Raw genomic sequence first — 13032 nt, forward strand, 5'->3', positions numbered from 1 at the left:
TGTTTACATAAAGATGCATAAAGTTTATTTTCTTGTTCTTCTCTGTGCAGAAAGTTCACTGCATGCACTTCCTGTTCACAAACAACTATTTGGGCATGTTTTTTAAAGACTAATATTTGGTTTCTTGGTCACGAAAACAATCATTGGATTATTGTTTTTCCAAGATAAGCTCTTTATTGTTGTTGTGAACACACAAAAGGCAGAAATCTTTGAAATGGGTGAAATCTCCCAGAGCAGCCATCTATATCTTCCTTTCTTTCATCTCCCAGTTTGCTCACAAACAAAACAGGCCTACCAAAGAGTCACTGTGACAAGATCTTGCCTGCTTAACCCTCCCCAGCCCATATTTACAACAATAACTTGAAAATGTTCTTTACCTCAGTATATAACAAAGCCTGCCTGTTTCCTCCACATGAGCACAGACATTTCAGATGGAGTTCTCTTGCCAAGTCAAACTAACTGACGATGTAAAGAGACTTTGCTGTGCACTTTTGTGGTGTATAATTAGACCCTCTCGACATGGGTGGTGCTGCAATGGAAAACAAAACATGATCTACCAGGTCCCACCCTGATTTTAGGTATTCCATGGAGCCTTAAGAGACATGCTTTGATATTTGTCTCACAAGGTGCAGTCACAAGTACATAATTCATATATCTTGTGTTTAATGGATTTTCACATCAATCAATCATCCTAGACACTATAAAGCCACATATATTATCTGCAAACTGCTAACCATAACGCTAATTTAGCCAATTAGTACTGTTTATGTACTAATATTTTATTTGGGGTATATTGAATGTTACAATTAAACATCACAGACATATGAATAAATAGTTAACAAGTATTTAACCCAGCAGCAAAGCTGTTTCTTCAATATGACTGCCTTGACCTGCTAAGCGTATTATCACTTTAGACACGTAGGTTTGTCCATGGCCAGCGTCAGCATCATGGACAGGCCCCTGTAGCTCAGGCTCATCCAAAAAGCTACTATCACCCCTCAGCTGAATTCCAACACAATTTAAAAATAAGACCTATGATTTGGTAATAAAAATGTTAAAACACCCACATTACACTGTAATAACAATCATGTTAATTATTCAGTTAATAGTAACATACTGTAACATGTCTGCACAAACTCCTTCCAACTAAAAACAGCTATTATTAGTTTATAAGGCTGTCTTGGAAGCATGGAAGCGCGATCTCACTTGAAACTTGCAAAATATATTCGCTATGAGCATACTGGGCATTTATGGTTATTATAAATGCATATTGGTTCATGATGTGGTTTTAGATAGGTTGTGTAATCTTGAATTTGTCATGTAGGCTGCAAAGGTGGTATCATTGCCCATTATGTCCGTCTACTCTTGCACTGACCATGGCTTTATTATTATGTGCCCGTTGTTTTTCCTGACATTTGTTTGATGATTTATGTGATACATATATAAAAAAACATGCATCTCAAGTTGCTGAGCAAGTGCTTGCCATTCCAGTCACTCATTTTTTTTTCTTCCGTCTAACTGTTGTGGGTTTTTCCCCACATGGCACAGTCACCAAATGCCAGAGCCTCTCTGAAGATTGAGACATTTTTAGCAGTTCAACCAGCTGTTTCTCTAAGAAAAAAAAGAGAAAGAAAAGGCAGTTGCACTTGTCTGGCAGCTCCTGGCATTTTGGCAAATGGTTCTGTGGTTAAGGGTGGACACTCAGTGACAGGAGTGTCTTACAAGTTGAGGTTCAGAATATGCAAGGGATAACTTTTGGAGTGCCACATATTTCCATGTGTGAGACAGTCTCGCAGTAACACCCTATTCGTACGGGTCAGTATCAATAACCCACAACTGCAATATTCTTAATCCCTCTGGATTAGTGCAAAGCATTCTTGGGAGGCTGAGTGTTTCATTCAAAGCTGTGTGACAGATGACAGACTGAGGGATGTCTTCCAATAGAAACACACACACCCAGAAAAGACACAATAATATTGACTTAATGGCAACATTTGATAATCTTATGCTTCTGATCTACAGCTCTGTGTTGCAGCTTTAGATGCAAATAGCAGGCATCAACCCAAAAATCACAACTCACTGAAGTGACGTTTTCGCTGTTAGCGATGGCCACATCACGGTTCTTTTTTCTTCCCACAGCATGACTGTTTTTCATGGAGCAAATGGGGACAATAGAAATAGCTGTGCACATGATGTCCCCTACTGGCAGACTATGTTTAGTGCAACTTGGAGCATTTTTTTTTTCAGTGAGTATTGGAAAGATCAGGCATTGTTAAGGAATGGTTTCAGAGCTCAATTTTGTGTTTTGTATGAGCTAAAGATAATGGATAACAGTATGTCTGAATTTGCATCGGTTTAAGGCAGGCAAGCCTTTGTCTTAAGTGGTCATTTTTATAAAAAGCTAGACAATAGCTCCCCCTAATGGTGACTGAAAATAAATACAAACTCCTAGTATTTTCTTTTACTTGCAATAAGTCAGCGCTATCTCCTCCCACAGCTCTCAGAGGACTGAGAACATGGCTTCATAGACTAAAGAAAAAAAAAGAATATTGTCTTTAAAATCAACAGCAGTGGTGGTGAATGTGTTTTAGATGGATGTGCAGAGCAGTCTCCATACAGGAATCTAGGCATCTGTGATGTTGTACAGTAGCTCACTGGATTATTATCGGTAATATTTATCCTGCTTTATATACTTATACATATGTCTTATATCTATAGCAGGACTCACAGCAGAAGGTCACTGGCACTAACCTTCTGGGAAGGGAATATATTCAAGCATCCTCTAGAGAGCAGTGTTACAGACTGTTCCAAAGTATAGGTAATTCACTTTTAATAAGGAATACACCCATACAAAGTTAGGTGTGGAGGAGCGAGAGCTCTAACATTATTCCCTTTATTCATGCACCACCCATAGTGTGTCTAGATCCAAGCATAGGTTTCAGAAAGAGAATTAAAAATATATGAAATAGTTTCTGCAAGAAAACAGGTCTAACTGATTTCCTCTGTGTCTTTGTCTCTCCTGTGCAATCACCTGCTCCATGGAGGAGCGGAGGAAAGAAAGAGGACGAGGGAGGAAGAGAAGTAGGAAGAGAGGCCATCAGAGGTCTTCTTCCAAAGTGAAGGGAGGTTCTGCAGACGCTCTGCGTCTTGAGCCAATCCATCTCCACAGACTGAGAGTCATCAGGGAGAACACCTGCACTGCACTGCTCTGTACAGAGCTCTGCCTGCAGCAACATCTGGCAGAGGAGCAAGTGTATTAAAAAAAAAGGAACATCTGCACAGCATCAAGCAGCCAAGTAAACAAACAGCCCTAATGAAAGTGGTAACAGTTCCCAAATACAAGGGTGCATTGTCGACCACCTATTTTCCTTTAATTAAAGGCATATTAAGCACTGGCAGTGTTTTCTTCTGAGCCCATTGGGGAAAATTACAACAGCTCAAAAGACTGTTCACGTGTGTCTCCATATGCTTAACAAATAACACATAATGTGCAGGGATATGCTGGATTATGCTTTACACTTGAAATATTCCACAAGACAGCAATATAATATGCACAAAAATAAGCATTTATGCAGAAATGCACTGTTTGTTGCACATAGCAGTGTATACTTAAAAATAAATGTACAGTATAGTGATGCTCTTTCATCAGTGAGCATGCAACTATACTACAAATCAAAATATTGTGCAGTGTACCATTCACTGGCATTGAAAAACATCGCAAATTCAATGTAATTAAATTTGAATGACACAGTGTAGATGTAAATCCTTGTACACATCCATACATAAACACACACATGCACAAAAAACACACAAAGCACACACTCCTTGTCTCTCGTTCCTTTTCATAAAAGAGCCCCGGGACATAATACAGAATCCCTCCAATGCAGCACAGTTCCAACTGCACACTTGAGTAGGAGTGCATACTGTAAGTACACATGATTGGCCTATAACAGTCATGTGACTGCAGACTGTGATCCCCTGTGTTAGGTCACAGTAATTGACGCTTCCATATGGTATAGATCAGACGTAGCCTTCACCACGCATTCCTCTGTCACAGAGGCCCTATGCTACCTACAAAAAAAGTGAGCCAATCAAACAAATATCTGGTCACTCAGAATCACACATTGTAGATACCTTTCCATAAAAGACGGGTAGCCATGTAGAAAAAAAGCTATGCTCATGTGAGGGTTTTTTTAAGCATTCTGTGGTTTGATTGACAATTTATTGTGCCTTATCCAAGGTGATATGGTACTGTATGGTTTGTTTTTGGTAAGATTGAAAGAATAATATAAACACACTCACACACAGGCTACTGATAAGAACAGAAACACTGCTGCTAGTCCATGTTGCAGAACCAACATCCTATTTTAATGGCAGATTATTAGCTTGTTCTCCTAACCACGTGCACATAGAGTTGTACTGTGGACTAACCATGTCATTGTAATAAGCTTAATAATCCTAAATCTCCATAGTATTTCCAGAATCCAAAATATATCTCATATTATCATACCATAATTCACTGCATGTTTCTGCCTTCACTGCATGCTGTGGTTATAATGTAGTCCTATACAGTGAGACAAAAAAGAGCTATGCTATCTTATACATAAACCACCAATCCTAACTTTAATACACCTTTTTAGATTGGAAGAATTTGCATATGTCTTCCTTTCTTTTGTTAATAAAATTATGTATTTAAGGACAAATGTTAAATAAATGTTTAACATTAAAAGACAAAACTATATAGCTACACGACAGTGTGCCCTATCATGACAGCCCCAAAACCACCACTATAAACCACCCTAAAAATTAGACCACAGGGATGACCCGGTGTCTTTCTAATATACATGAATTATATTTAACATACTTTGTTATTTTTACATTTAAGCCCGTGCATCCCTCCCCTGCCGGTCCACTGACCTCTGACCCTCACTGACACTGTGAGCATTGAGGGATTTAGGATCACAGCACTGGTTTATTTTTAGGGCTGATGCATTTTTACACAGCTATACAGTTCCAGGTAAAAGGCTTATTTTAAAACCAGCTCTGGAACCTGTCCACAATTCATGAGTCATCCAATGTGGGAGTTTATACAGTCCGAAGTAGGCCTGGTAGGCCCTGGAAGTTTTCACATCGAGCTCTTACTTAAAGACTTGCTTTCCACCGTAAGTTATCGCGATACTTGTCGATTAGTTGATTAAAGAGCTGTATAATTATCATAAATAAATAAAACTTTAAGCTAGTATCCAAGTTTCATGTCTTAATAATAAATACAGGTCCATTTCCAAGAAATGTACCCTTCCGTTTATAATCTAAACTGGCAAGTAAAAGGTAAATGAACTACTTATGTAAGGTTAACCGAGTAGTAAAGTTAAGCAAAGTTAATAGGAAAACGCTTCTTTTCGGACGAGCGCGTGCTTGGTTGCTAACAGTGACGTAGGTACAGTTTAAAAAGGCAAATATTTATTTATTTATTTATTAAATTTTATTTTAAGTTAAAGAAATTTGTTTAATTAAATCGTTAATTTGTTACAGTGCTGATTCCCATTTACCAGCGCCAAAGTTGTGGGCTAAAAGAAAAAAGGCGTACTGTCTCTTTAAGGCAGCCAGCCAGTCTCTTCGTATTGATCAATCCACCATTTTCCAACACAGAGCGGCGGCAGTGCTAACACAGCTCCGGCAGCGCGAGAGAGAAGAGAGCCACCCCTCTACCTGGAGAGGAAGCCAGGGACCGGGGGCAGTCATGGCAGCGAACATGTACCGGGTTGGAGGTAAGGTGGAGGGGGTAGTATTTTAAGACCTTCCTGTAATTTTTTATGGCGGACTCGCCATGATTAACGTCGGTTCTTTTATGTATTTACAGCGCGTGGTCCGTCTTTTGCTTCCCTTCTTTTATTTCCCTAAAGCTAAAGAGCCTTGTGCTTCACAGATGATGATGATGGTGACTGTGAAGAGGAGGATGGTGATGAAGAGTAGTGGTTCTCTTTACAAAACTGCTCCCCGGATTTCCTCGCTTCTTTTTGCGTTTTTCTTGCAACTTAGCAAACAAGTACTTTAGTGCAACGATGCACTCTGAGTAACATGCATTGCGCTTCTATATATTTTGATGTAACGTAGTGGATATATTCTAAAAGTTTTGCGTGCCATTCAGCTACAGCCCGGACTATACGCTCACAGCCATAAGTAACGTCGTAAGTGCTTTAAGTGTCCTGCAGAAACCTCTCAGTGCTCACAAGACAGCAGCAAGGAGTGCATGCTTTTAAAATGCAGGGAAGGAGTGGAACAAAAAGTTAAAGACAACACTTTACATGCAGGAACCACTAAAATTCTCAAAGCATGCGTAGAGATCCGTTTTACACATTTATAACCAGTGTGTCTTCGCTTCTTTTGTGCAGGCAATTCAACTTAATACCAAATTAAAAATCCTGATTTCCCCTCCCACTCATTTTTCCCCTGCATATATTCCCCTGATTTACATCCCGTAGGTACTGTGTGAAAATGAAAACACGATAACCACTATAGCTGCACTGTATTTTAAATAGAATGTGCTGTTTTGAGGGGGTTTGCAGTGGAGATGCATAAAAAATGGAGAGCTTTTTAGATGTGTCTTCAAAAAACTTCAAATTTAGCTGTCAAAAAGTGTCACCACACAGAGGTTTGATGTGACGACTGTAATGGAGATGGCAGTCCTAAGCATTTGCAGGACAGTTTCTTTATTCTTTCTTTATTCATCCACTTTAATGTCTTTTTGGACTCTGTGGCCATTTGTCAGTAGAAAAGGGAGGGAAAGCAAACTGATTATGTTTTTAAGATTATTAAGTACTAATGTCATTTGAAATATGACTGATGTGATTGCAGTTGGCTTGGAGCATGAATCAAAAATAGCCTATGCTGAAGATAATGGCATTGTTATTTAGTCAAATGAAACAAAGCCTACCTGAGTGAGAGCTGGATTATGTTGGAGCAGGGTAAAAAGTTAACACTTTACCAGCCAGATGTTACTTAGTTTAGTATTTCTGTTTACGCTGTCAGTCTCTTACACTGACATACCAACCAGTTAAGCTTGTATGTCTTGTTTGTAGCACACTAATTTGCAGTAAAAAAGATTGTTTCATTTATTTCATATCTACCTCGCAGCTTTAAGGTTGTGTAGTTTGACTAATTTGTGAAATCTAATCAATCAGAATGGCTTAAACATTTAATGCTCAGTCATCAAAGCAAAGTTGATTACTTTTTTGGAAAAGTGAAAAAGTAAAAAGTAAGCTCAACCTTCACAATTCAATTTAAAACTACAAAACACAATTTAATAAGCATAGTCTTAATTCGTCCTACAACCACACTTCTAGTTTAAAAAAATAAAATCACAGTTCTAGTTTGGCCTAAAAATAGGCCTCATAATTGACTGAAGCTTCTCCAGGCCAACACCAGAACAAAGCAGAAGCCCACACAAAGATGGCTGCTGCTTTGCAAGACAATGCAGGATCATCTTGGGAAAGCAATGAGTCCCCTTGAATGAGCAGTGGACAAAAGACAAAAGGTCTTGATGTCTTTGTTTTCACCATCCAGGCCACAAGCCACTCTTCCGGTGCCTGCAGCACTTCTTCCTAGTGCTTTCCCTCATGTGCAGGAAAGTGTTGGTGACTAAGTGTAGGCTACACGATAACTTTTAACCATTTCAGCGGTTGGAAGACGTTTTTATGAATGCAGTGAAATTTTAAAAAAGCCTCTAAGACTTGCTGACGACTTGTTTTCCCCAAGTGAAAACAATGCTTTCCTGAGATCATGATGTTCTAAATTTGGTTGTCAAGTTGTTTAGAAAGTTTACTACAATTTTTGCTAGTGGGTATTCAGACCTATCATTGAAAAAAGCGGACAGGCTTTTAAAACTGTGGAGCTTTGATTTTGTAGTCAATATTACAGTAAGTTGCTTGGTGGTGTTAAGCCAGGTTCAGTTTTTGGCCAGGTCATCCTCTGTTTGTTTCTTTTAAAATGAATTTGTACAACAGGCTTCTGAATGAGGACCTACTGTGATAGAGATGTTCCAAAATATAGTAAAAGATGTCCTGTTTGTATTTTCTGAAACTGTGTTGCTCTGGTCAAAATATATTTCTACCTAGAATGAGGAGTGTGGGTTTTATTCCCCCATCACCTGCATCGGAACTGCAGTATGAGGCCATATCCGAGGATGTTATGATCACGAGGAATGATTACAGGATGCAAACACTTCTTCGGTCGTCATATGGGTAGAGGTCTGTTATTTAAAGAAATAATTGGAAAATACGGGATCCATCCTTTAAATAAGAACTTGTATTGAAATGTTTGGATTGTGACAGCTCTTGCACAGAGTTTGCAAAATGTGTTGCATTGTTTACTAACTTAAAAAGTGAGAAACTTGGGTGTTAATGCCCACATTTCCTTTGGATGGTGAGGATTTTCTACAGTAATTATTCAGAATGTGCCTGAAGGTGTTGCACTGTTTACTAATCTACAAACTGACTAAATTACAAACTTTGACAGTGCCCACACTTTGTTTGGCTCATGGCTGGTGTTAATCTCCCACGCTGGCAGTTGTGTCTCTTGCAGGGTCTGGTGGGTGTACTCGCTGAGTGGCGAGCTGAGGCTTCTTTGCTTCAATCCTGCCAAGTTCAGGACAACTAGTTGGACAGATGCATGACAACCTTTTTACATCCATTCAGCAAAGTATCATTGTGTTTCTGAGGGGGTCAAACTGCCCGAACGCCAATCACAATAACCCCTGTTTGCTAGCTTCCTTGTGTTTCCTATGGACTTAAGGGTCTGGTTGTATAAACTTCACTAGAATGAATGTTTGAGAAAAGAGTGGAAAAATTTGCTGATTTATCGCATTTGTTAAGTGCAAGCTGCAGTGGCTGCTGCAGTATGATTGCAAGGTGTCATGGGAGTTGTGATCTAATTATTATAAGATCAAATCCATCTCAGCCTTAACACCACTGCTGACTTTATGCAAAACTGCTTTTTAAACATTTTTTTATTCCTCTGTGTAAAATATTATAATATGTCAGAAAAGTGAGCGGGACGGGATATGAAAGACATATTTTTGTCTCTTTCCTGCTTTTGCCAGGAATCCTAGCAGATACTAGCAGGCCAGGTAGATTGTATAGACTGTACAGAGGTGTATGCATCTGTGCATACAGCAGATCGTACTTGATTGTGAGTGATATCAAAGTGTGAAAATAAGGTGCGAGTTTGACTTTAGGATATTAAATTAGCTTCTATTACCATAGAAACCTTCATCCATACTATGGCAGTCTATCTTGTCTGCGGTTGCTGCTTCTGACAACAGACACACCTGTCCGTGTGACTGCATGAGTAAGCATCGGATGGGGTGTGAGCTGTGGAGGGCGTGTGTTTGCTTGGACTAACGTGGGCAGATGTTCATGCTCTTCCTCTGCTGCCTCTCCAGCTCCCTTTCTAGCTCTAGCCCAGCCTTTGGAAAAAAAGAGAAATATGACTAAAGTATGCTGTACTACGTGTAGACATTGAGTTCTCTAGAGATGAGTTTGAAGCTGGAGCACTTTTTGAATTTGAAATAAATTGCATCATTTCATTAAGTTGAAATATTTGGATATGCCATGGTGCAGCTTTATTGGGGCTAGCATATTGCAGACTAAATGGAAGCAAAGATCAGTTGGTCACTGCGTTGTTGGTTTTTCTGTCACATAATCACAGTGTTGGTAGAGCTGTCTTTTAGGGATGTACAGGCAGACTTCCAGCTATCGTTTGAAATGTCTACGAATTTGATGATTCACCACGTAGTCTGTAGAAGTTCAGAAAATAGTCCCATCCCAAGTCATGGATACATGAGGAGAGAGGTGTAACTTTGATTTCAGTAGTCAGTGAGACGTACAAGAAAACACATACACAGAATCAACAGTCAAATTTGTTAAAAAAAAAAAAGGTTCATACCCTTTACTAGGTATGAACAAAGTTTTATGACCGCTTAATTTTAGACTCTGCTTAAAAGTGCCGACAGGATCAGCGAGTCAGGGTTAGAGTACTCGAACGATTGCTGAGCCAATTTATGTTCTGGATACACTAAGGCAAAAAAGGAAACTGCAGCTGTACTTGTCTACATCTTCACTACAGTAATGATCCCTGTTAAAATTGTTTTGAACCTCTTGCATCATTGCAACAGTGTGGTTTTCTTATTATGTTTCCCACTTCAGCTGTTATAAAGTAGATGATTGGCTGTGGGGAACTGCTGTCTGTTGGTGTTGGTCACAGATTTCGGTTCAGCATTCTTGTATCCTCTTTGTGATGTCTGCGATCTGTAGAAGCTACAATCAGAAATGTAATGAATTTCACATGTTAATTTGCTTTTTGTTAACTAATCTAATAATTCAAATGGCTAATCACTGCAGCTTTAATGTACTACATAAGTTATAATATGCTAATACACAGATTCCCAGCTGTTTGTCTCATGACTGTGCCTACTCAAATGCCTTTAACTAGGAGTGTGTTGCAGGGTGTGTCTCTGAGCTGTTCGACAAGTGATGTTCCCTCTGGGATTGCTTAATTTAAATTGCTTTAAGAAACTCTCAATGACAAAGTTGTTTGAAAACAGAGATTTAGGTAATAAGATGAGCATAGTGTTGGTGAATTGTACTTTCTGGAGGGCATATTTAACATAATAAACCACTACGACTATGTAAAGTGTGTCTCGATGAGACCACCAATACAGTATAGTTTTCAGCCAGAGCTGTGGGATTTGGACTTTAGGCCCTTACAATGTGCATCTTGGATTATCCTGGTCACCTTAACCGAAGTTTACAGTGAATGTTTGGATACAGGTTATTTTGATTGTAATTCGCACACCTGTTCCACTTATATTAGATTTTATCTCTTTCTGGTTGATTATTTATCTCATGTTTTCTTTCTCTCTGTCTCTCTCATCATTGCGTCTCTGCCAGTCTGTCTCTCTGGCCTGGTTTGAATCAGCCCAGCAGACTCTCTCTTTCGGGGCTCAATAACGTGCCTTGATTGGCTCACAGAAAATTTGACTGCACTATGACATCATGGCCGCCGGAGCCTGCCGATTGGCTGACGCTGAAAGTGGGGGATGGAGAGCGGGGTGGTTGTACGCGGGCTGATGTGACGGGAGGGCTGATGGGAAACCGAGAGACTGATGCTGCTCATTGCCTACAGGCTCTCTCTTTCTGTTGCTCTCATTTTGAGTTCCTCTCCAGCTTGCTCTTCAACAGGCTTCAGCTCCTCACATGTAGAAACTCCAACATTCAACCAGGCTGTTCTGGACAGTCACTGAGCCATTTTCCTCCCATGGTTATTTTATTACAATTTTTTTTCTTCTTCTGGAGGTGGCAGGAAGGGACACGGGTTGAACTTAAGTGTTTCCATTCTTGGTAACTTAAATTTCCGTGCCAGGAAAAAAAAGAACACGTTGAGCTTTGCCCAAAGTCCCACCTTCTCTAAATGTAGCGGGAGACGTGCTGTCACCAACCAAGGGGGGAAAAAAAAAAATCTTAGCATGTAGTGGCGATTCACACCCAACACCACATCAAACCGAATGTTCAACATGTGGTTCTGCTTCATTTTCTAAAATGGTTATGACGCATTTTGGCTCCTGATTAATGGGTCCCTCTGAGCTGGTGAGCGTTTGAGGGCCGCAGCTACACGTCATCATTTCTCCCCACGCTTTGCCAAGAGACTTGTCCCTATTTTTTTTATTTTTTTTTGGTAAATTAGGATTCTTCTTGTAAACATGGACTTTTTTTCCTTTTCATTTTTTTGCAACAAAGGGATTTTCCGTTCTCAGTAGTAATTCATGTGATGATTAGTTGATTGATTATTTACAGCATGGCTATCACAGCGTCCCACAGCAAGTTGGTGTCCTGGAATGTTTTGTTTCCTAATCAATAGTCCAAAAGGGAAAGGTTTTGTTTGTTTATGTAAATAAATTTAAAATCCTTTCTTGCCAATTTCCCTGAGAAAAAAAGAGCCAAAGCTTATAATTGAATCTAAATAACTGTTTCTAAATGTGTATGAAATAACTAATTGATTCATGGCTGCACTACAGTACAGCTTGTTCTGTTACAGGCAGGTAGGAATAATGGCCGCAGCAGTCAAGGATTACTTTCATTATATTCTGAAAATTCTTTCATTGAACATTAAATGATTTCAAACTTAAAATGGGAAAATATGTCTTTAAAGAGATTAAAACCGAAATAGATATTTCACGTTTTGTGATGTAAGACTACATGTGAAAGGCGTAAGTCACGTTTCAGAAGCTAAAATAAGTTTCAAGCAGTATTAAATCAAAAAACTGTTTCTGATTACCGGTAGTTTAATTAGCTATTCAGTTTCTGTTCATGCTGAACAAGTTTTTTTTTTTTTTGTTCAAGGATGACTTGACCGTGCTTAATAAAAGGATAGTGTCTTGGTCACTTTCTCGCAGTTTCACAGCCAATCTGGTGATCACAACTAGTCACAAGCCAGTTTCTTCAACCCCTGACCTCCGTGCTGCTGACTCACATGTGTGTCTGAAAGCGAGCAAGTCGGATATCTCGTCTTCATTTTCTTTCTCTGTGTGCCGCTCAATTTCAGCTTGGCCTATTTGATATTCAGCAGCGGGACGGAGATGTCACAGTGGCAGCGGAGTCTAGTAACAAGCTGTTACAGGGTGAAGAGTAGACAGGCATGATGTGACGATCTTTTCCCATCTTGTAGCAATGTTCAACAGTAAAAAGAGGGTTGCTGGAAGACGCAAGTCATAAAATTTGCACTGTGTATGCCTTCTGAATTGCTTTTGCTACTTGGAGGAAGTGCTAAAGTTTTACATCTTCATGCAAATGATGATTGTTCAGTGGCTTAATGCATAGAAAATTTTTTCAAGGGTTTAAATAAAATAAACGTTATCTGCCAACCGTAGCTCTGGAAATTAGAGTTATCTTGCATTACAAAACTTCAGACTGGGCGTGAACCTCTTGTATTCAGTTATAAGTGTGGGTGGAGAGAAGAATACCAATGAGCATAGTGGAG

At 39.4% G+C, this 13032-nt stretch overlaps 1 protein-coding gene across 2 annotated transcripts in view; it reads left to right on the forward strand.

Moving 5' to 3' along the window:
- Window positions 1-5649: 5649 nt before the first annotated feature.
- mta1 (metastasis associated 1) overlaps window positions 5650-13032 on the forward strand; it is a 47940-nt gene continuing 40557 nt past the window's right edge. For both annotated transcript variants that reach the window (XM_085257125.1, XM_085257126.1), the window contains exon 1: window positions 5650-5768. In XM_085257125.1, coding sequence (XP_085113251.1) covers window positions 5741-5768 — 28 coding nt within the window. In that variant the 5' untranslated portion in view covers window positions 5650-5740. The remainder of the gene's footprint in view (window positions 5769-13032) is intronic.

Source organism: Mchenga conophoros, linkage group LG19 (assembly GCF_057382185.1).
Source record: "Mchenga conophoros isolate Kocher_MC1m ecotype Shallow Benthic linkage group LG19, M_conophoros_male_GT1.1, whole genome shotgun sequence".
In the NCBI taxonomy this organism is placed as follows: Eukaryota; Metazoa; Chordata; class Actinopteri; order Cichliformes; family Cichlidae; genus Mchenga; species Mchenga conophoros.